The 23,509-nt window shown below is 43.1% G+C and overlaps 1 protein-coding gene across 3 annotated transcripts in view; it reads right to left on the reverse strand.

The window, feature by feature from the left end:
* LOC138626467 (reelin-like) overlaps nt 1-23,509 on the reverse strand; it is a 95,071-nt gene that overhangs the window by 20,435 nt on the left and 51,127 nt on the right. For all 3 annotated transcript variants that reach the window (XM_069708123.1, XM_069708120.1, XM_069708119.1), the window contains exons 5-25: nt 17,094-17,126; nt 16,905-16,983; nt 16,360-16,456; nt 14,820-14,871; nt 13,517-13,625; nt 12,826-13,066; nt 12,400-12,545; nt 10,164-10,315; nt 9,904-10,019; nt 9,065-9,273; nt 8,421-8,549; nt 8,224-8,333; nt 7,822-7,888; nt 7,291-7,524; nt 6,172-6,333; nt 4,706-4,942; nt 4,420-4,612; nt 3,618-3,730; nt 1,436-1,573; nt 1,113-1,299; nt 42-247 (exon numbers count right to left, since the gene is read on the reverse strand). In XM_069708123.1, the coding sequence (XP_069564224.1) occupies nt 42-247; nt 1,113-1,299; nt 1,436-1,573; nt 3,618-3,730; nt 4,420-4,612; nt 4,706-4,942; nt 6,172-6,333; nt 7,291-7,524; nt 7,822-7,888; nt 8,224-8,333; nt 8,421-8,549; nt 9,065-9,273; nt 9,904-10,019; nt 10,164-10,315; nt 12,400-12,545; nt 12,826-13,066; nt 13,517-13,625; nt 14,820-14,871; nt 16,360-16,456; nt 16,905-16,983; nt 17,094-17,126 (3,010 nt within the window). The remainder of the gene's footprint in view (nt 1-41; nt 248-1,112; nt 1,300-1,435; nt 1,574-3,617; nt 3,731-4,419; nt 4,613-4,705; nt 4,943-6,171; nt 6,334-7,290; nt 7,525-7,821; nt 7,889-8,223; nt 8,334-8,420; nt 8,550-9,064; nt 9,274-9,903; nt 10,020-10,163; nt 10,316-12,399; nt 12,546-12,825; nt 13,067-13,516; nt 13,626-14,819; nt 14,872-16,359; nt 16,457-16,904; nt 16,984-17,093; nt 17,127-23,509) is intronic.

The raw sequence follows: 23,509 nt of genomic DNA on the forward strand, positions 1-23,509 counted from the left end.
TAAATATTATTTTCCTCTTTCTTCATGCGCACGTTTCTCACCGTGGCTTGGTGAAGTCAGTGAAGTACATCTCAGCAATGAGGCCCCAGCTAATGCCTCCGTCGTTGCTGTACTGCAGCAGAACTCCTTCCTCCCTGCTGTCTGCCTGGTTGCACTCCGCCCAGTCTCCACCCACCCGCAGGTAGAACTGCACAAACTCCGCCCATTCAGTATCCAGGTCCCAGCTCACGAGCTGCCTCAGCCCAGCCTGACGACAACACACACACATGCATTCATACGTATTAAGTAAAGGAGAGGAGCTATATGATGTACTGTAAAGTGTATTATTGTCTATGCCCATCTTACACTATGTCATGGCAACAGTATTCCGCAAACAAACTTCAATGATCCTGCTTGTTTGTATTTTGATGCAATACACTCTTTCAATAGAAATTATGTGTTGCTGATATCTTTGCATACAAACTTGAAAGAAGCTGCTTCCTGTAACGACTGTCGTTCCAGCTGTGGATACTAATTAAGAGGCTGCAACGACATGCAACAAGAGATGCGCAGCTGCTTGAAAATTGTGCACATCCTCCATCCAATCAGAGTCATGTTTTCAAATACAACTATTGTATGATTAAATGAAATCTTTACACTTTGGGGCTGGAGGTAATTTTGAGTTCAAATGGTAGCAGTTTTTGTCAGTAAATACTAGAAAGTAATCAGACAATGCATCCTTTTGCCAAGTTTGCACAATCTTCTAAATTGGGTATTTTAATAACACAAATTAACTGCATTTTTAATCTGGATCTAGATTTGAGCCAAAACTCAGGCACTCATGCGCCTGATTTCTTTCTTGTAAACAAGTGGCAAAAAAAATTTGAAAAAATCAAAAGCGCTACAGTCTTACAGGTTCAGAAATTGTTTAAAAAGTACTTACTGGAGATCTGCACATGAATCTGGATTTGACTAACAACTAATTACTTGCTTCCTCGCCTGTGGCATAATTCTCTACCAGGTTTCACTTTAATCAGTTGAATTTAGCCCTTTTGAATACTGTTCTTACAACCTCAAAAAAAAAAAATAAAAAAAAAAAAATCTCAAAGAAAGCTATTTTATAGTTGCTCTACCTTACTGAAGTACAAGGACGATCCAGATGAGACCACCCCACAGCCCATGTCAGGTGTGACCACCTCTCCACCTATCACCTCCTGCCATGTGGCCAGCAGTGCATCCTGGGACTCAAAGTCAGAGAGTACGCTGGAGGAGAGGGGGGAGGAGGGCTGGCAGTCTGTTCCAGAGAAACCATCATCACACCTATAAGAGAAGACAGTTAATCTCTCCTTTAATTTTTGTATCCCACAAACACCTATCAAAAGGCAGCTACACATCTCAATGCTGAGTGACACAGAAATCGTAGCCAGTTAAGTAAACTGTGTGTGTGAGGACTGACCTGCAATGTCCGTGGTCACACCAGCCATGTCCATGGCACATGTGAGGACACTGCTGGCCGATGTAGATGTCATCCAGGGCCCACTCATCCTGCTCTCCATAGTAGCTCTGGATCCAACGGAACCGTGTAGCGCTGGACCTGAACACAGACAGTATACAGTGTATACCTTGTTAACTCTGATCAAGAGGTAATCCTGAATATTTCATAACTATATAAATAATCACACTCTCAAGGCCAAATATAATGGACATATTCATATGGAAGAAAAAAAATTGCAGTATTTGTGTGTAACTTGTAACTCAGTTAGAACTGATTAGCAAAGCCATTTATTGGCATAATGAAAAAAAAAATGCTTATGATGGTCTGAAAAATCACATGACTGACAATGATTTCTGGTAAATGAACGACATCATGTTATAGACATTCATTCTTTTCTCTTCTGGGGATAGAGATTTGTGGATTTAATGTCGTGTTGGATAAAGATGAACCTTATCACGTGTATAAGTGTATTTTTCTGTGAGTGCGTGTGTGTGTGTGTGTGTGTGTGTGTGTGTGTGTGTGTGTGTGTGTGTGTGTGTGTGTGTGTGTGTGTGTGTGTGTGTGTGTGTGTGTGTGTGTGTGTGTGTGTGTGTGTGTGTGTGTGTGTGTGTGTGTGTGTATATGTTCTGCCATCGTGTGAAATAATGTCAGAGAGAGGGCAATATCATCACATTATCTGAGAGAAAGGTAGGCTGTGGATGTGAGTGTGTGCGGTGTGAGTACACGTTTGTGTGGGTGCTTGCTGTTTGCTGTATGTACAGAAATGGCGAATGGCAGCAGAAGCTAGCACAGATAGTCAGGCATGTTAGGCGTTATATACCACCGAGGTTTGCTGCGGTGGTGACCCATATCAACTCAGACCACCTCGTGATCATCCAGACCTGGCCACGACTGTTTTATTATCATTTACTGCCATGACCCTCTGACCTCTCATCACACACTGCAGGAGATTAGACCACATTTATTTAGGAGCTGGGAAGCAGAATGAAATGGAGGTGGAGGTCACAGAGCTCAGTGTGGAAGGTTTATGTGATTACTTGAGTTGATATATGTGTGAGCTCAGGCTGTAGCAGCACATTTATTTCTCATGCTTGGTACGGGGTGACTGGTTCAGTATGGGACTGTTTCAGTTCTGTTCACCCTTTAAACTGAGTCATTTTTCATCTAATATTTCTTGTGATCCTAATGCAGTCTTTGTACAGCACAGGAAGAACATTAATTTAAAAGCGTGAATATAATAATAATATAAGTTTATCAATAGCTGTAAGCTAAACCTAAAGATAGTGAGATTAGACATATAGCTAGAGACCTGTAATGGCAAATACTAATATTAAGCGAGCGCTTGAGGAGCCTCGCATTTCATTAAATAACCTATTTAGGATGTTTTTCCAGAAAATGATAAAGTATGAGGTAAGGAGTCATGAACCAGACAGAAAATGTGTGTCAACACTGTTCAAGCCAAGTCAGGGAACATTATATCTCAGGAAATGGCTGTATTTGGCAACACCCATGTGTGTCTGGCATTCTCCACAACATGAGTACCTGTGGTTTTCTCTCCATCACCAGACTCAGTCAAAGAAAACACAAAGTGCTTCATCCTGGCTGTAGTACTCCTTCATAGGTTTGCAATAAAGTTGGAGCGATACAGCCACATTGTTTTTTGTTGATGTAAATGGCCCATTAGCCACTTTTTAGTTTGGACATGTTTTAAATAAATAGAAGGAAATGCGATCTCTTGTTTTACCATCTGCACCAAGAAAAATACCAGACCACAACCACAACAAATGTCTGAGTGGATACCTGTGTGTTTGGGTTCAGGGAGAAGGCGTATTATTATTTTTGTGAATCATAGGGTTGCAGAAAGAAGTTTCCTTGTCACCATGCATTCAAGATAATTGATATTAACTGCTATTAAACTGCTGTGACTGCTCTCTTTTGCTGCTTTTTTAAAAACATGTTTAATGTGGAATATGTTCCTGGGACCCTCTTTTCCTTCTTTATGTTAAGCTACATTCCAGACACATTATGCTTGTTAAGTGCAGAAAACAGCAAAAAAAAAATAGGATCAAAGAAAATATCATCCCAAAGGGCAGTTTATGAATCTTCTTCTATATCTTTTGTACATTGTACATGTCCTACTTACCACGTCTTCTGAGGCAGAGATAGAGTGATGCGTCTCCAATCTCTGAACTCTGATGGATGGTAGACACTGGGAGCTGTAAACTCAGAGCAGCTTGGCATGCCAGGTAGACAGGCCTAAGTAAAAGAAAGAGGGGTTTCATTACTATAGTTTTTTTCTGTACTCAATGGGAAGAATTTAGTCAGAAATGAATCAGAATAAATTGTTTAAATGTGGGTTGTGTAGTAAAGTTTTTCAAAAACTGCAGATACACCCGAAGGCTTCATCAGCCATATAATATATGAATATAAAAGGCTAATGCAGAATTACAGTATATCTCTGACCTTGAACACTGGAAGACAAGCAAGGATTAACAATACAGGACATTTATTGAGTTCCATTCTGCACTTGCCAGATGACTGCATTTTCATGCACATGGGAGAATTAGACAAAATTTACTGATGAAGGACTCATTAAGCTCTATTCAATTCCAAAAGCAATAAAAATCTTGGCAGATACTTTGGTGCTTTATGAATATTTATGAGCCAGTTACGGTCACAGAAAATCTTTGTTGAATCATGGGAAGATAATCTGCTTGCTGATTTAAGTATTGCCATGTATTTGCTGATAGTAGGATGATTAAAAGTAATTGTGATAATTTCTCCTCTGATGCAAATTGCCACATATAAATTCATTATTTACATATTATTACAGAGCCAGTAATGGGTAAATCAATATATTCATAATCATGAAAAAATGTATCCGTTTCCTCTCTCCTGGATGATTATTACAAGTTTAGTCATAAACGCAACACAAATCTCCTTACCTCTTTGACCAGGTGCCAGGTGAGGCCATGGTTGGTGGAGAACTCCAGACGGACCTGAGTGTCGATGTGAGGGGACGGCTCGCGGCCACAGCCCATGACCAGTGAGAACTGCAGACTGTAGGAGGCTCCGATCTGCATTGACTGAGTTTCAACATAACGGATGCTGGAGCCGGGACTGGGCTCACCAGAGAAACTAGAGTGCAACACGGAGAAATAAAAAATGTCATACTTTTTGTTTGACAAATGCCAATGATCAATACAGTATTGGTATCAGTTCATTCGTTACCTGAGGGTCCAGTCATGTTGGCAGTAGGGCTGAACGTGTCCAAGATAGAAACCCAGACTCTGGGTGACATCCAGCACATTGCTGAAGTCAAGACTTATGGTGTTGAACAGCACAGAGGTCATGCTGATTTCATCTAGAGCCCACACGTCGTGACCGCGGCCTGAATGGTACGGCTGCCACCAGCGGAACTGCACGCCAAACTTACGAGCACCAGATGGGAGTTCAACTGACACAATCCTGATGGAGGGAGGAACATGGTCAGAATGAACCTTACTGACATGTGTTGTGCCATATTTGGATAATTTGACACAAAAATGTACACGTGATGTCTTTTGAAAAGTTTAGTAAGCAGCAGCAAAGAAGACAATCAGGAGAAAATGGTGAAAGGGAATTTCCTACACTTTGAGGCAGTGGCTGGACATTGTTGGAAAGGCTCAGAGATGTTCTAAGAATTAACCAATTGAAGTTTACAAATTTTGTTTTAAAACAGAGTCTTTATGAAACCTATCACAAGGGCACTAGTAAACCCATTCAATGCAAAAGGAAAAGACTGAGATATTATGAGTTGAACAAAATAAATAAGCACATGAATAGCAATTACACTTTCGTCAAAGAAAATCCCTGAACTTTAGTAACACTTGTTGGAAAGTTTGCTCGACATTAAACAGCGTATGTGCCAAAGGCTAAAACAAACAAGTAAGAGAACAGTGAAACACATTATGGGTTATTACCCATAAAGTGAAGCAGGTCAGCTGCAATTAATCCCATAGGCTGACTGAACTGTGACTCAGGCTCTGACTTGGATCTAAAGCCCACACAGTCACAGTCTACTGCTTGTAAATCATGTACATTTGGACAACATTTTGATTCTGACACAATGCATTAGCAGTATAACTAGGATTCATGAAAATAGCATCTTGTGTCACTGTTCTTTTATTCCACTCTGTTGGCCCACAAAGACCGTTTTGATCTCTTTGTCAACAATGATTCCTGTATCAAGTTGTTTTTGTGCAAACATACATGTTGTTGAGGTTAAGATCCTACACTTGCATCTTGCCCCAGATAGTTGCCCCTGACTCACAGCCCCCAGATGACCGATCTCGAGCTAATAAAGAGCCCTGAGACACAGACCGCGCAGCTGGAACCCAGCCCACTTTGTCTTCATTACACACATAGATGCTACTAACTGACTCAAAGGGTCCCTGCAGCTTACACCTCCCGCACACCATTAGCAGTGCAAACGTGTGTGTTAATGGAGTCATAGTGTCTCCATGGAATCGTAACCAAGGCAGCGCGCACACACACACACACACACACACACACACACACACACACACACACACACACACACACACACACACACACACACACACACACACACACACACACACACACACACACACACACACACACACACACACACAGGGGCACATCACATGCACGCATACTCAAAAATTAGGAAGTACCTTGGCTCATGGAAGCCTTGGTATGCGTAGTGCTGCAGCAGGGTCCAGGTGATGCCGTTGTCCGAGGAGTAATGCAGCAGGACGCCCTCTCCTGGCTGGTCTGGAGCAGGACATGAGCTCAGAATGCTACGACTGCCCAACCGGAGAGTGAACTGTAAGTACCTGCAGAGAATCGAAAGGGAGAGAATGAAATCAGATGAAGGCAAGAAGTACTCGGGCCACTAGGGAAGAGCAGGGGAACATCAGTCGAGACAGAGAAAGTACAAAAAGGAAATGACACAGAAAGATAGAAAAAGGGAAGGTTGATAAATGAGGAGATGGAAAAGCAAGGTGACCAAGAGTGTGTCCCAGGAGGAGAGTTGAGAGAGCGGGTTAAAAGGGTAGATAAACAGACAGTCATGCAGAGCGGAGAGGTGGGAGGGAGGTGGATGATGGATGAGATGATTAAATGAATGAGGGCAAATTTAGATGAGACGAGTAAAAAAAGAAAAAGTAAGAGACAGCAAGAGAGTGAATGAGACTCAGAGTTCATATCGTGTTCGTGTAAACTGTAAATAGTCCTAATGAGATTCTGTCTTCTTATGTTCATCTATGTTTTGGCAGACGTATCATCATCTATACTAATGTGATATTTATTATAATTTCCATCATCTGTCTCGGGCTACCAGTCACCCCCCAGCTCACTCTGTCCTTGCTTAAGCTGAGCTTTCATTAGCAGTGCAGTTTCCTCTTTCAGGCAGCTGTTCACTCAATCAGCCAGGAAACTGGCATTAAATATGGCCATCAGGTGGCACACTGAGAGCCGCAACAGGCATAATCAATCTAACACAGATGCCATGTCTAACTTCATCTCTCCCGCTCTATCTTTCTCTCTCACATTTTCATCTCTCCTCTCATCTGCAGTCCTCCCCCTGATCACAATCCATCTCCCAGCTTAGGAACACAGAGTTTGAGAGAACGAGGGGTGGACAAGGGAGGAGAGAGAGAGGATATGGCTGGTTGGAACATTTGCACTATAAATTAGTGGTATAAACATCTTGTGAAGACAAGGCAGATTTACAAAGTAATCTGATGGCAACATCAGCAGAATTCAAATCTGCTTGCGCCCACTAACATTACCTGGCCTGGGAACTGTCGAGTGGCGCAGTCACCAAGTGTCTCCTGCTGTCCCTGTTGAAGACCAGAGCCTTGCCGCTGGCCAGCACCCCGCAGCCAAAGCTGACCTCAGCCCCACGGAGAGAGGAGAAGCTGTGGTAGGAAGAGAGGCGTGGGCTGGAGAAACCCTCAGACAGGAAAGCTGGGAAGGTCTGGGAGGCAAGTTCACAAGCTGGACCGCTGAAGCCTGGGTCACATCTGGGAGATGAAGAGACATGGAGAGGAGAGGAGAGGAGAGGAGAGGAGAGGAGAGGAGAGGAGAGGAGAGGAGAGGAGAGGAGAGGAGAGGAGAGGAGAGGAGAGGAGAGGAGAGGAGAGGAGAGGAGAGGAGGAGAGGAGAGGAGAGGAGAGGAGAGGAGAGGAGAGGAGAGGAGAGGAGACAGAGATAATGAAAATCCTTATACAACTTCATTAATTTTGAACAGTGCTGCGAGGCATTACGTGGACGGGCATGCTCATTTCAGATTTATTTAGTCTGAAAATGTGGATCCTTACTTGCAGCCTGTTCGGGAGCAATGTCCTCTTCCAGAGCAGAAACGAAGGCAAGCTGGACCAATATACACTGAAAAGAAACAAATGGATGGAAATACATGTTTTGCAGCAAAAATGTATTTCATGTATTTGGTTTGGCATATTAAGATGCACGTGAGCCTAAGCATATGGTGCAGTTTCTTGTTACAATAAAAGGCAAATATATTATAGGTAGATGTCACCTCTGCACAAGGACAATTGAATTCCTTTCATCATATGTACAGACTGCATGTCACCTTCAGTATTATTTATCAGCACATTGTACATCAATACTGCACATTGGAACATGTGACAAGAAACATATTGTTCCTTGAGCCAATCAAGAAAAAAACCTTGAACCACATGACCTGTGTGTGTCGTTCTTACCATTGTCTATGGCCCACATGTTGCCCATTCCAGTGCCAGACTGCTTCCAGCGGAACCGAGTAGTCTCCGTCAGGGCAGCGTTGGGAAGAGGAATAGAGATTCGGGTCCACCTGGGGAGCCAAAATATAGTATGTTAGGACCTACAATACATTCACAAACACAGTCGCACACGTGAAGACGTGCACACTCCTTTATACCCGCTGTAGTTGTCAGAGGAGTAGATGGTGCTGTGAGGTAGATGGGGTCCAGCGCAGAGCTCTGGCAGACACTCAGTGTGGAGCAGAGACCAGGAACGACCGTGGTTGTTAGAAAACTCCAGAGTGACGCTAATGAAAAGGAAGAGAGGACATCTTATCTCAACATCTTACCGGCTTAAATACATTTTTCAACCTGAAGTAGCACAAAAGTTCTCTGAACTTACATTAAGTTAAAAAAAAAAAAAAGAAAGAAAAGTAAATGGTGTTTTCTGAGACTCCTCTATAAAACTGTCCCCTAATAACTGATTCCCTTCTATTAAAATCGCACTCGACACATTTATAAAATTGTAGCTTCAAAGTGTATCAGAAGTTTGATTTAAATATGCAGAAATAATGTAACATAGTCATAAAAAGGAACTTGAACTTAACGTTTTTATTCTTAGACACAAAATGAGTTCAGCTTTCGTAAGATGCTGCTGTTAAGTAACATTAAAGCATTTTAGCCCGAAGTTTCCTGCGTGCAGCAGTTGAATACGATGTGTAGGATTGTCATTTGTGTCTTTCAAATTTTATGAATTTGCCAGAAAAGGTGTCGATATCTTCACAGAAAAGCTCAGCCAAACCCAGTTTAAAATGCATCACACCTGTTGGCAGGCTGGTAGGAGCCACAACCGAGGTTGATGGAGAACTGAGCAACATGTGTGTGGGTGCCAGGCAGCACAGGGAGCAGCTGCATGAAGTCCACGGCCCACACGTGACGGTTGGCACCGCCATGTGACCGCTGCTCTAGGCAGAACTGGGTGACCGGTGTTTGCAGCTCAGTTGGCACGGCCACTGATACCACTGCAGGAGTCTGAGAGAGGAAAGACGAATGAACAGGGTAGAAATGGAACACTGTTATTAGGTCTGCAACTATGGGTACGTTAATGAGTGGTTGATCTGCCTGTTATTCAATCAATTAATCTGCTAATTATTTAGTCAGTCAATTAACTGATTGGTCTATAAAATGTCAAAATCTTTTGAAGAATCACATTTTTTAACAACCACAACATCCTGATTTTAAATCCTCAATTTGCTTGATTTTTTTGACCAACCCAAAACCCAAATATATTCAGTTTGCTATGAGGTGTGATGAAGATAAGTAGCCAATCCTGACAGATGAGAACCCCAAAACAAGTAAACGTTCAGCACTTTTACTTGACAAATGACTACCTGGTTATTAAAATGGCTGCCAGTAATTAATCTAATAATTAACTAATAGGTCAGCTCGAACAAATATATAAATCAAGTCTGGTTCATGGTCACAATAAAGCAGCAGTGAAGTATGTTTTCATGAGAAACATAATGATAGAGAAACTATTTAAAAGTTCAGTATGACAGTTTTAATGGTAATTTATTGGTGTGTAGTAAAGGGAGCACTTCAGGTTCATTAATTACAAAGTTATGCATCTTTTGTGCATGTGTAAATGTTGCTGTATCTCACCCTGTAAGAAGAGTATGGAAGCGTGTCGAGCACCACACGTTCCCTTCTGCCTTCAGACCTTCCAAACAGAATGACATCGTTCTCCCGGGACTCTCCTGGATCACAGTCTCCACCACCTAAACAAAAACACACCTTACTGCCTTTATAAACATAGAAATACTGGTGAATGCATCCCTAAGAACAAGGACATTACACAGTGATGTATTAAATAAAGCTACTGCTGTTTCACACATGATGGACAAAAGATTTTTTTTCCATACCCATGGTAAAGTGGAAGCGGAGGTTTCCATAAGACGTGGTGTCGAGGTAGGGGGTGCACACTCTCCTGCGGCCCTCCCGCTCAAACACTAGAGCTGAGCCTGACTCAATCTCTCCACACTGGGTCCCATACACAGCGCCGTCTATGTCCCAGCTAAGTAAAGAAACAGGGACAGGGAGGAAGAATATTCTCAACACAAATTATTCACATTAAAATGCAATATGTCTACTTTGGGAAATAAGTGTTCCCTGAAATGTATCAGGCCATACTGCAATATTAATAACATTTTAAAAAAACAAGACATTCAAGTGATCATGCCACAGGATGTATTACTCTTAAACGCCGTAAGGACTCACTGCTAGTTCTCATAGGCAGATGGGTGATGGACTTAATCTAGTATAAAAGTAACTACTTCATTCGTTACAGTACTTTTAGTATTAGAAGGTCAAAAAAAAAAAAAAGAAGTCTAAAACAAATGGGATAAATATGAATAGAAACAGAATGGGCTTCATTCATTGTGGATTTTAAGATTAGAAAAACAGCTAAATATAAACCTGCAAATGAGACAGATAGAAAAATTACAGGATAAACCCTTGTTTATAGATTGCCTCATTTACTCAGCATTTCGTTCTGGAGTATTACTAAAGTTAGGAAATGGTTACAACTCGTGCTTTGCTGGTAAATAAACAAACATTGTCAGGAATATGGCACAAGTCACCTGGAAGAAGATTTACACACACACACACACACACACACACACACACACACACACACACACACACACACACACACACACACACACACACACACACACACACACACACACACACACACACACACACACACACGTGCAGTCACATATTTCTGCACAGTGGACAGAGGATTCTCATTAGCCCTGACAGAAGTTAACTCCGTGTGTCAGCCCTCTCCTGTGTTCTCTCCCAGTTTCTGTTTCTCTCCCCTTCCCTCTCCCACTGTTACTCTCTATTTTCTGTGTTTCTGTCACAGCCAGCGTTGGATTAAATGACACTTAGTGGAGTGTACCATTACCGCAAAAAATCTCCCTGCTTACCTCACACATGTGTCCGCCCACGACGCCTGATGGGTGAGAGCTCGCATGCAGTGCAGCATGTTGGCATGCTGCAGGGAGCTGCGAGGGTGAGGGGCGGTTGTACAAACACACTCCTGTTTGAGGTCCTTCTCATTAATGGAAAAACATACTGACAGACTTGGTGCATGAAGCCTGTTAATTACTCTCTGGCAGTAGCACTATCCATCATCTCTCTCCTTTTATCTTTCTACCTCTCGCAGGGCTTCAGACAGCGCTTCGCTGCTTTCTGCTGTCCATTGAGTGTTTGTGTGTGTGTGTGTGTGTGTGTGTGTGTGTGTGTGTGTGTGTGTGTGTGTGTGTGTGTGTGTGTGTGTGTGTGTGTGTGTGTGTGTGTGTGTGTGTGTGTGTGTGTGTGTGTGTGTGTGTGTGTGTGTCTCACTCTGAACAGATGGACTGCCATCTCTGTAGCAGTCAGAGGCATGGCGTTCACCTGTGTCAGCCCCCCAGCTTGACTGGAACATGTACAACACGCTCCATGTCTCATTACTTGACATATGACAAATGACAGGTGTCAAAGCATTTGCATGTATACATACCCACATAAATATCTGATGGCCTACTAAAATCCTGCCTCTCTATTAACTTTCCCATTTCCCAGCTAATACGAGTTCTGATGCTAAATTCAAATTTGTCATCCAGATAATGGAAAATTAAGGACAATGGAGTAATTCAGTTTAGATTTCAGTTTAGGATTATTTTGACTTCCTTTAAGCCCTTTCTAAGGTTTGGCTCTGTTAGATATTTCTACTCCTTTAACACCATAAAAGACTGGTCTTTTTAGGTTCAGGTTTCAAGTTCAGTTTTACAATGTTAGCTTTATGGCATTGGACCACACTCGCTGTCAGTGTCAGGTCAACTGTGTCAGTAACACATTTTAAAAAGCGTTTAAAAATATATAGATCTATATAGACAGGCATTTTAATGATGTACTACTTTATTATTGTTTGTATCATCTGCTGTGGTTTTATGTGTCTAATTTGACCTTTGCCTGTAATTGTTTTGCTTTTTGAGATTCTGTGGTTTTAAAAGGTGCAATAGGAAAGAAAATGAGGACTTGGTATAAAAGTGCATCAAATCATTCCGTAAAGAGGGTGGGAGATGAAGTGAGACTGTCATTTCAACTTACTTTAAGGGTGGGCTCTCAAAGTCTTCCTCCCAGTAGCTCCTTCCCTCCTCCCGGTGCAGGTCAATGTCTCTGGTGGAGGCAAAGCTGTGGCCAGCTGCCTCCCCACCATGGAAATACAAGGCATTGCCCTCGGACTGACAGGCATGCTGGTCAATAAGAGCACAGGTTATTAATCGTGACATCATACATTGATTCTTATTATGAGATAATGCTCTCCTTCTGCTTTAAGTTTGAAAACACCACATCATAATGATGTTTATTCACGAGAGTTTAAGTAGTGAAGTTATATCATTCAAGCAACAGCAAGTTTTTTTACAATACACAACTGGTCATTGGGCTTCCTATGACATGTCTAGGCATAGAGCTCACAAATCCATGTGTAAATGCATGGCATCCATATAAATGTTCACTGGTTGATTGGTGTACCTTGATGGTAGCTCCAGGAAAGAAGAGCCAGTTGGCAGTGTCAGGAGGATCCAAGTTGTCCTCCATTAGGGGGGGTCTATTGGCAGCATTGACCAGCAGCACGTTGTCCAGCCCCCAGCAGGACTCATAGCCTTCGGGGCCTTGGGGGGTCTCCTGAAACCAGCGGAGACGAACGCCATCAGCTCTGGAGGAATGTGGAAGGGGAAGCAGGTGGACCACGGTGCTGCTGTTGGTAGGAGCTCTAGAGAAGAGGAAAACATACAAAATGAGGGTCTTGGTAAACATGAATGTGTCAGCTCTGGTTATGTAAATAAGTGTTACATGTTTCAGCATTAAATCATCATCATTAATCATTACGATATGGCTGAAATACCCAGATATGGAGACATGGCCTTGTGGTGTAGTTAAACAGAGAGAGAAAACCAGGTGTGAGAGATGAGTCTAAGTGTTTACATGAAAGCACACCATTGAATTACTGAAGCTACAGTATCATTACATTATGCCTATGTTTGAGAGAGGCAGGGAGAGAGGGATTAAAAAACAGGTGGATCATCGAGACACAAACAGGAGAGGAATGACAAATTAAGAGGGGGAGGTGTGAATGAGGGAAAAGAGAGGGCGGGTGTTCACAACAGATGGAAGGACTGTGGGATGGAGGAGGAAAAAGGAAGAAGAGGAGAGAGAGAAAGACCTGATCTTTTCCAGTGTGATCCAGTCATCGGAGGTGTTGGCGTTACCACTTAGACTGTATGACACAGTGATGCTGGGGTCTGAGTAACTGAACCGGCAGGAGCCTGAGCCTGGGGAATATAAACACACACAGAGGACAGACGTATATGTCACACTCTTGTTGAGGGAACAGCTAAATAATGTGTCATTGACTTTCCTTTTTCATTAATTGAATTTTTATCAGCAGGGCAGTGATCTTTTCTATGCCCACGGAGTGAGGCCAGCCACTGCACGGTGGCTTCTTCCGACTGATTGCTCCCACATTTCCTCCCTTAGCCAAGTGGAAAATGATGTCTAAATGGTGTCACTTATCAGCAGCTTAAAGGGGCTCAGAGACATCAGGACACTGTATGATGGGGATGGGCAGAGGTGACTGGAGGAGACATGACAGACTAAAGACTACAGCCATCTAGAGCTATATTCTGTTGGTGCTTCTGTGTGTGTGTGTCCATATTCTTGTTTGCAGAGTTAATGTGGGATCAGACAGTTTTAAAATGTGGTGGTGTGTGGGTGCTGTGGGAGCAGGCGGGGTCAAAGGTTTCTAATGGAGGAAGCAGGTAACCCCCAAACATCCCCACCTTTCCTCCACCTCCTCCCACACCACCCGACGGTGTGTAGTGTCCATGTCGCAACAGCGTTCTGCTATGCGGCTCCATCCCAACTGAATACAGCCGTGCATTAACCTGCTGGTACTTCACCGCACGACTGTACTGAACTCTTCCACACACAACACTGCTGCAACACAACGCAAACTCATATTAATGACTTTCAAATGAGAGTGCAGCCAGACAGAATGAGAGAAGGGAAAAGAGAGAGAAAGAGGAATACAGGAGGGGGGAGTAAGGGCAACATTATACACTTTCATTTCCTCCCAGTCGTGTTCCCATGAGAACTGGCGGAAGCATGTAATGGACATGAAAAATACAACAACTCTAAAAACTCTGTCATGGCCTTCTGGGTGTGTTTTCAGAGTACTGTAAATCATTCATTATTGTGATAGGGGGAGAGGGAGAAAAGAGAGGGAGAGAGAGCTATAGAAACAGAAACAGAAAAACAGTCTGTACCAGCTTACTGACATGTAACAGGACAAAAGATGTATGTTTCCTGAGGATGACAAAAGGATCTGTTGTACCGGCTGGCTAAGATGTAAGCGGTTCCACGCAGGGCCAAGATAACTGAGGTTAAAAAAAGGTCTCATGCACAAACCGGTCATACAAAAGCGGTCTTAAAGTAGTTACTGTTTACAGTGGAGGTTCAATACTCACCCAGGGCAAACTGAAGGACTGAGGCCGTGCTGGTGTTGAGAGGTACAGTGGTCTGAGGAGGACACACAAGGCACCCGTGAATAATCATATAACAGGGGAGGCTTTTTTATAGTATCAAAATAAACATACACATAAGACGCAAATGGGCAAAATATGTCATGTTTTAAATTTGCGTTTTAGTGTGTATACGAGTGTGTGTGTGCAGTTCTGTGTCTGTGTGTGTGTGTGTGTGTGTGTGTGTGTGTGTGTGTGTGTGTGTGTGTGTGTGTGTGTGTGTGTGTGTGTGTGTGTGTGTGTGTGTGTGTGTGTGTGTGTGTGTGTGTGTGTGTGTGTGTGTGTGTGTTAGATACAACTAGGTTGACGGGCTTTGTGTACATGTATGTTGTCATTGCTGATGTTGTTGTATTAGCAACTGTCAATGTGTAGTTTCAAAGTACACACAGAGTGCCAGTGTAAATGTTTCTGTGTTTCTGGATGTGCATGCTTGTTGCACTTGACAGAAGAGCTGCCAGGCAGCGGCATCAAAAATTTGGAACAGTGACAGACAGAAGCAAATGCTTATCAGAGAAGTAAATAGAATCATGAGGCACTAAACACTTCTCTGCTGCAGAATAAATATCTTGAAATCAACTTTATGAAGCTAAAAGAGCGCATGAAAAGGTTTGATAAGCAATTACGTGCATGTTTGTGGATGTGTCTGTGAGTGTGCTGATACTGCTGTGCTGTAAAATGGTCAGGGTATGATCTTCAGTCCTGTCTGCTCCTTTTGGCTTCATTTTCACTTTCAAATGCATCGCTCCGTCATGCTGCAGCAGGACAAGTTAGTTTGGCTGAATCTTGTCAGATCAAAAACGCACAAATGCCAAACAGGTGCAGCAGTATATTCAATCAGCAGATAGAAGACAACTAAAAGAAAGCTTAAGTTGTGTACGAGTTATATAAATGCTTTTGTAAGCTGTTGACACAGTTGTTGTGTAGATCAGTTTTTCTATTTCCACACATCATAAGCATTCTTTTTGTTTGTACCACAATTGGTTTCAGTTTTTTATTTTATATATTTTTTTGAGTTATGGCTTCTTTGTTTAGTCATGTTGATCCTAACACAAACAAACAAACCAACATGTGTGATTTGGTTTCATCTAAACATCCATTCACTTTTGACCAATAAAGAATATTATTATTATTATTATTATTATTGCTTTCAATATGGATGGAACAGATAGTCATTTGCAAAATATGTTATTTGCATTACTGCTGGATTTATCCTTTCATGTTAAAAAGCAATTTCCATCAACTAAAATCAGGTCAAGCAAATTTCCATTGCTTTACCACACTCAGACATCTGCTTAGTTTAAATAATGAGTTTGTGTATGGTGCTACGGCATCCAGATATGTAAACATGAGGCTCTATGGTGGTTAGAGCTAGTATGTTGTAATTTACTGTCGATGTGCTTGTGGCTATGTAGTGGTTGGTTTGGATGTATGATCAATGAGTCATAAAGTGTGCAGTGGTTGCAGTGTGGTCAAACATGACAGTTACCAGCTCTCGCTCTCCAAAGGGCTCACAGAAAGTGACCGCTCTGCCATGCATCAGTACACCACACTGCTCTCCCACCTCACAGTTACTGCACTCAGACCTGCAGGGCAAAGGAGGAGAGGAGGAGGAGAAGAAAACAAGAGGAAGAGGAGAAAAAGAGGAGAGGAAGAGAAGAGAAGAGAAGAGAAGAGAAGAGAAGAGAAGAGAAGAGAAGAGAGAAGAGAGAGAGAGAGAGAGAGAAGAGAGAGAGAGGAGAGAAGAGAGAGGAGAGGAGAGGAGAGGAGAGGAGAGGAGAGGAGAGAGAGGAGAGAGAGGAGAGAGAGAGAGAGAGAGAAGAGAAGAGAGGAGAGGAGAGAGAGAGAGGAGAGAGAGAGGAGAGAGAGAGAAGAGAAGAGAAGAGAAGAGAAGAGAAGAGAAGAGAAGAGAAGAGAAGAGAAGAGAAGAGAAGAGAAGAGAAGAGAAGAGACTGAGTTATGACCAAAACAAACATATCAGTGATACCGACTGCATGCTAAGATTACAAGTGGAGTCGTAACCTTTTCACCTACCAGATGCTGGGGTCCAGCTCTCCTTGGAGGTTGGAGTCAAAGTCGTCACGCAGCACAGCATGTTTCCCATGAAGCTCCACTACACACATAGACCATACGCTCACATTTAGATGCAGATCTGTATGGTACCTGGTCTTTTCATACTTGTGTCATTATAGCATTAAAAGAAGAAAAAAAAAACAGACTCACCAAGGCTTGGTCTCAAAGGGGACTCAGTTGGTGCTGAAACAGACAGAGAAAAAGAAAAGAGTAAATGTTGTGAGTTCAGTGGTGGCAACATCTTACAGGTGTAGTCTGATGCCCGTCCTGAGTCTAACTAGCAGACAGTTACCATTCGTGGGCAGATGGAGAACTGGGAAAATTCATGTATGAGCCTTTATGTAAGTAAAACTAAATCTAAATACCACACAGATTGTTCATCTCAAGTTATATGGTTAAAGTGTGTATTAGTCAGTAAGAGCTAGGAAATGGGAACAATCTTAGATCATCTCTGAGTGAAACAAACTTTCTCTGTGTCCTGGCCAGCCACGGCGGCAGTCTCCTGGCTACTGATGTGAATTCCTTTCAGTAATGAAAGGCCGGCCTGCTATGATTAATGGTTCAATGGCAATTAACCGCCATCCTCCCCGGAGGCGCCTGTGTGCTGTAATCTGTAGCCACTGCCGAGCTAACACACTCGACCATCAATCTCTCCCAAGGGATACACAGCTCGGAGAAGAGGCAGGAGGTGAATGGAGGGGGGTTGTGCGTTTTAGGACTTAATGAATCAACAAAAAGTAAAAAAACACAAAAAACTGTCTCTAACTCAATTACTGAGAACACTTTATAGAAGTGTAGTCTGCATCCACACTTTAGCAAAATATCATAAAGTTGCAGAGTGTGGGTGTGACCTTTGTCCTGGAACAGATGAAGGAGCTAGGTAGTACACAGTCAGGTTTAAAACTTAATAAATCAAACAAAGGAACTTTGATAGATTTGTTTGCTCGAAACTACATTTTACAAGCTGGTACATGGAAACAGTGTGACAAATAACCCAGTTTGATGGATGCCATTTACTTAACAGCACAGAATAATAATCAAACTGAAGAATTTACTGGGTGTGTGTTTAAGATTCAGCCACTGAGAATATAACATGAGGAAGACAGTGTGCACAACCTGTTTTTATGGAAATATCCTGAGTGTTTGTTGCATATTAGAGAACCAAACTTGTACTTTATGGTCTGTGACACTGTTGAATGGCAGAACAGCTTTGACCTGAGTGAGCATGTCACCCTTCAAGTCCTATGTGCTGAGTTACTCTGCTCTGGTAGGTGAGGTGTTTAAGACAGCCTCACTACGGACTGAAAAGAAGGATAATCTACCACAGTATTCTCCATCCAGGATGAGCCTGCCAACCTGATAAGACACTCGAAGATAACACAGCAAGGACTCCTTCCAAAGTTGAACTCTCAGTTACTTAAGACTCTTTCAAACATTTGAGAAAGTCTACCTAAAGCCCCTTACAAACAACGGAACCTAAATCAAGAGAGGAGGGATTATATGAAAAAAGGGTTTTCTACCATTTTAATGGCTCTGCAAATGTCTTTACTTTGAGCTTCACTTTCGTTAGCTGCCCTCATTTCTTGCTATTAGATCCAAATGCCCGGCTTTTAGAAATGGATTTACTATTCACACAGTGGTGCTAAAGTTTCATGCTGACTGTAGAAGTTGGAGTTTTAGTGGCCTGCGCGACAGAGCTGGCTGCTTCAGTGGCTGTGACTGTTGCTGCTGCTCTAGTGGCCCCTGGTGCTCGGCTCCACGGCTGGAGCTCCGACTTTGCGATGAAGCCCATTAAAAGCAGATCAAAGGGCCGTCTTCTTCCGTCTCCTTCCTCTCCCACTAATCCCCCAATGTTTGCTGATTCAGAACATGTTTAGAGGAGCCATCAATCCCAGCATGTGTCATTTTTTTTAGGTTTCTTGTTGCCTAATTAACATTCTTATTAAGCTATGGTAAAAATAATGTTGAGAATAAAGTTGTGTGCTCAGTTTACATGAGCACATCTCACATATTCAACCTGAAAAGAGCATGTAGAAATCCTCAATTCCTAGTAATCCACCCTCTGAAACTGGCGTACAATCATAAATGCTTGGTTGGTTGATAATTCAGCTCTCTATAGTCTTCTCCTGTCTCTCTCTTAAACAAACCCGTCTAAATCGCTTTCAGTCTTTCTAGTGAGGCCATTTGGATGGAGAAAGGCCCAGAAGATTTTTTTTTGGGTGGATAATCCCTTCAAGCTTCCAAAAAGGCCTCATTTACAGTTTTCTTTCTCCATGCTTCATCACGCTCTCCTGCTGTCTCTCTCACTTCCCCTCTATCACAGTCTCTCTCCAGCCCATCCCTCCATCCGCACCCATTCTGTCTCTCTGCCTAACCCTCTGTGCATCAAGAGCAGACAGTGGTGCTCATTTCACTCGGATTAATCCCCGCTCACTTTCTTAAAGACTTCAATTACTGCCTCCTCTATTAGCGGCTCATCTCTGCTAATGCCTGTATCTCCCTGGCCAGGGCTTAAACACACAAGCATGCATAGGGACACACACACACACACACACACACACACACACACACACACACACACACACACACACACACACACACACACACACACACACACACACACACACACACACACACACACACACACACACACTCAAATGCACATATACACACAGATGGCTTTGGCTTCCACAGCTGACCCAGCCCTCTCTGCTATTCCTCTGATATGCGCACAAATTAACAGAAGCAACAAATAAGAGGGACTTTTCAGTAAACTACACTGGGTCTCAAATCGTATGGGTGCTGATGAGCAGGGTGGGGGTGCTCCGAGGGGGGACTGAACGAGCATAAGCTTTGGCAGACTCAGACATCTCGGCACAAAGAGTGCAGGGCATAAGTCATGTTAAATCTTCTCCCCCTCTTCTCCTCATCTTCCAGCTCTAATCTCCTCCCTCTCCTCTTTCCTCCCCACCCCGTAAACTGCAGCCACTCTTCCAGTCTCCCTTGTTCCCTTCTCGTTTGCTCTTTTTCCCTTCGTCTGACTCACATCCTTGACGACGTGAACCACATTTGAAGTCAAGTTGCTTCTTGTCTAACTGGTGGTTGCAATTACTGACTCACCAGGACGCAGGATGCTGTTCCTCTGCAATGACTGAAAAGAGGTGGTTCTCCAGGTTTAGACTGCAGCCACTTCACTTCACTCCACTCAACAAAAACACAACATTTGTGTGAGCTTTAACTGACATCATTAATAATCATAGGTAGAAGCCAGCAAACAAGTAACTTTCTACTACTTTCCAATTTCCATGTTACCTTTTCTAGCTGTGTGGACTCCAAAGTAAAGTCACATTTTCCTTCACAATAGTGAGAATTAAAGGTCTAGCCAAAGTGTTTCAAAATAGGACAGGCTTATTTAGCATGCAATTTGAAGCTTTTTGTGTTTATTTATTTGCCAAACATCACCTGTCTATCAGTGTGTTAGAGATGGGAAGAACCACAACACATACTCTTCCACATATCATCACCCCTTGCTTGCTGCAATTAAATAATTTAAGTAAGTCCAACAAAAACTACACAAACAAAACAGCAAAAGTCTTAATGGAAGAAGAACGGACAAGATGCCTGAAAAGAGAGACAATAAAAAAGAGGAGAAAAGACAGCTAGAGGAGACAGTCTAGGCCTAAGAGGGGAAGAAATACAGACAACTCAGGTCTCAAGGTTTCTTGCCAGTGAGCAATGAGGGATGGTGGACAAGCTGGAATTCAGCCAGGCAAGCAGGCTGACTGGCAGACTGGGTGGGTGGTGAGGAGGTGGAAGAGGATAGGCCACCCGTCCCTCCTCTGTTGCACTGTGATCAGGCGTCCCTTAGGGAGCAGTGGCCTCTTTGAGTTATATGTCCCTTTAATAATCCATCTGGGGTGCAGTGCACTTGGCCAGGCCCATAAAGATCTGATTTACTCTCTTGCTGGAAATGAGAGAACCTGGGGATGCTGGGCAGAAAGCAGTGACTGCTGGCCTGGCTGTCTGGAGATAGAACTGATGGACGGCTTCAGCGCCATTCAACACCCTCAACGACTGCACCCTTTAGCACAGAGCACCCCTTCCTCGCCCACCCTTACCTTTTCCTCATCCCCTACTTTGGCTTAATAAGTCTTTTTATGGGCACTCAGTAGAACCAGAAATATAGTTCTGTTTCATCTTCCTGTTTGTCTCTTCTTACACTCTGAGTTATTTAAAGCTGTGGTGGTCTATTTAAGTATATAAAAAAAAAGAAGCTGTGGTGGCAATTTGCATTTTGCCATGTCATACTGTAAAGCATCTCTAAGAGCCCATGCTGATTGGTGTCACAAACTACTCTGCTGCGCTGTGCATTTCTTTTGGTTGCAGCAGTATTTGTCAAACTTCCATTAGTTCTGTCTTCCACACATTAAAACAAAATGTGTGTTTTTTTTTAAATTTATTTTTTTATCCCGTGCAGGTAGTTGTGTAAAGTAATGGGCTGTAGATCAAGGCAAACTGGAAGGGATGTTGGGAGGAATTAATTGGAGTCAGATTGAAGGGATGGGGTGAAAAAGTGTGCTGGCACAGCAGAAAGGAGCTGTGAGCGCAGGGAGGAGCAGTGTGTCTGGGACCAGGCATCCCCCAACACCACTACAGATTATTTTGCACACACACACACGCACACACACACACACACACACACACACACACACACACACACACACACACACACACACACACACACACACACACACACACACACACACACACACACACACACACACACACACACACACACACACACACACACACAGCCCCTGCTTATGTCTTAGCAGGCTTGTAGGGGCTTTCTGTTACCGAGAAGCAAAGTGTTGCATGTCAGACGTTCCACTGCGAGTTAAAGGCTTATATCGCTCTTCTCCTTCCTTTATCCCTCAATCTTGTATTCATATTAGAATCTAGTTGAATGATCTGTCGCCCTTCATCTCTGCATCATTATAAAATCAAACTCACCCTTTTACCTTCCTTTGGGCTAATCTGCTCATTTGTCCTTAAAGTCCTCACCCCGGCTGATCGGCCCTGATTGCCTGCCCTCTGCTTCTCTTCCTCAATCCTTCCATTCTTTTTTTCACCTTCGCTCCCTCTCCTCCATGGCTCATAACCCTGCTTTAGATAGCTTTCATTTCTCCAGCTCTTCAAAGCTTGAGTCTTAAGCATATGAACTTCTGAAGTGGCTTGAGCTGGCCCCATATCTTTTATTTCACTTTGAATGCTAATGCCTAGATTTGAAGTGACTTTGCTCGGAGCAGCTGCACTCTCTTTGCCACTCTGCAGCTCAATTTGGGAACCAAATTGATCCCATCGGAAAAGAAAAAACCTATAGGTTCCTGCCTCATCCGCGGGTAAGTGTAACTTTTTTTGAGAGAGCTAAGACAATGAACAGGATTTATGTATAGTTCTCTCGAGCAGAGTTTTCTGAATTGGTTTCTGGATTATCACACTTCTTTACACGGTTACACAGTTTTTGCTGCACAGTCTGAGTAATGTCAAAGTAACTCTCAAATTTCATTTTTATGTCGCGAGTCTTGCACATTCCAGTTTCATGTTTTTTTAATCTGCACGGCTCTTTTGAAGTTGCAGGTTTTGGTTTGTAAAGAGGAAGCGGAGCTGACTACAGTGAGAGAGATCAGAGGAATAGAGAAAAAATGTTGCTTGTCTCTGTTAGGACAATCCACAACAGAGCAGAAATAATCAGACCCACTTCTGTTTCGTTCCCTGCTTTCTCTCTTTGGACTTCTCTCACCTTCTGTCTCATTTGTAATCACATTTTCTGGAGTAGTTTGGCACCACAAAGAGTGATGCCTTACTGGTTGTCAACCAGTCGACATCAAGGTCAACCACTCGCTCACATCTACTGTTTCCCACGTATTTTTGTTAATGACATTTAATTACCTCTATCCAACACTCAAATCACCTGCAATTCATGACCTTCAAGCTTCTCATCAACACTATCTCTTCATCCCACCATCTTCGTCCTTCATCAACAGGACAATGAAACTGTCATTAGTGACACTTGTAATTTATAGCTCTGCATTCTTCAGCTATCTCTCCTGTGTATCCCTTATTACTGCCACCACTCTCTATCCCATCTCACCTGCCTCTCTACCCATCATACCTGTACGCACTCGCTGCGGATTACATTTATTACTTTACGTCACTGCCAGCTTCTGTGTCCGCACCCATTTACAACATGTCTCCTCCAAGGCCTTGTAAGGTCTGAATCTCTGCTTTTCAGCTTGTCTGCTGTGAGCGGCTGTGTGCTGGTGTGATACTGCGGGGCCTTGGCACTAAACAACGAAGTGACTGTTGTTGGCTGCAGATATATCATGTGCAGAGGGAGAAGACTGGGGCAGTGTGTCAGTGGTGGTGAGAGGATGAGCTCTCGGGCAAGGAGACAAAGGAGAGCAGCCATGTCGCTCCCTCTCTCTCTGTCACTCTTCCAGGCCTGACTGGGCTGACTGGGCCCGGTGCCTCATCTCTTCCAAGTGGCATGAAGGCATGAATTT

Source organism: Brachyistius frenatus, unplaced genomic scaffold (genome assembly GCF_029030835.1).
Source record: "Brachyistius frenatus isolate BFR_SWC_R1_liver_20210118 unplaced genomic scaffold, ASM2903083v1 Contig_74, whole genome shotgun sequence".
NCBI lineage: Eukaryota > Metazoa > Chordata > Actinopteri > Embiotocidae > Brachyistius > Brachyistius frenatus.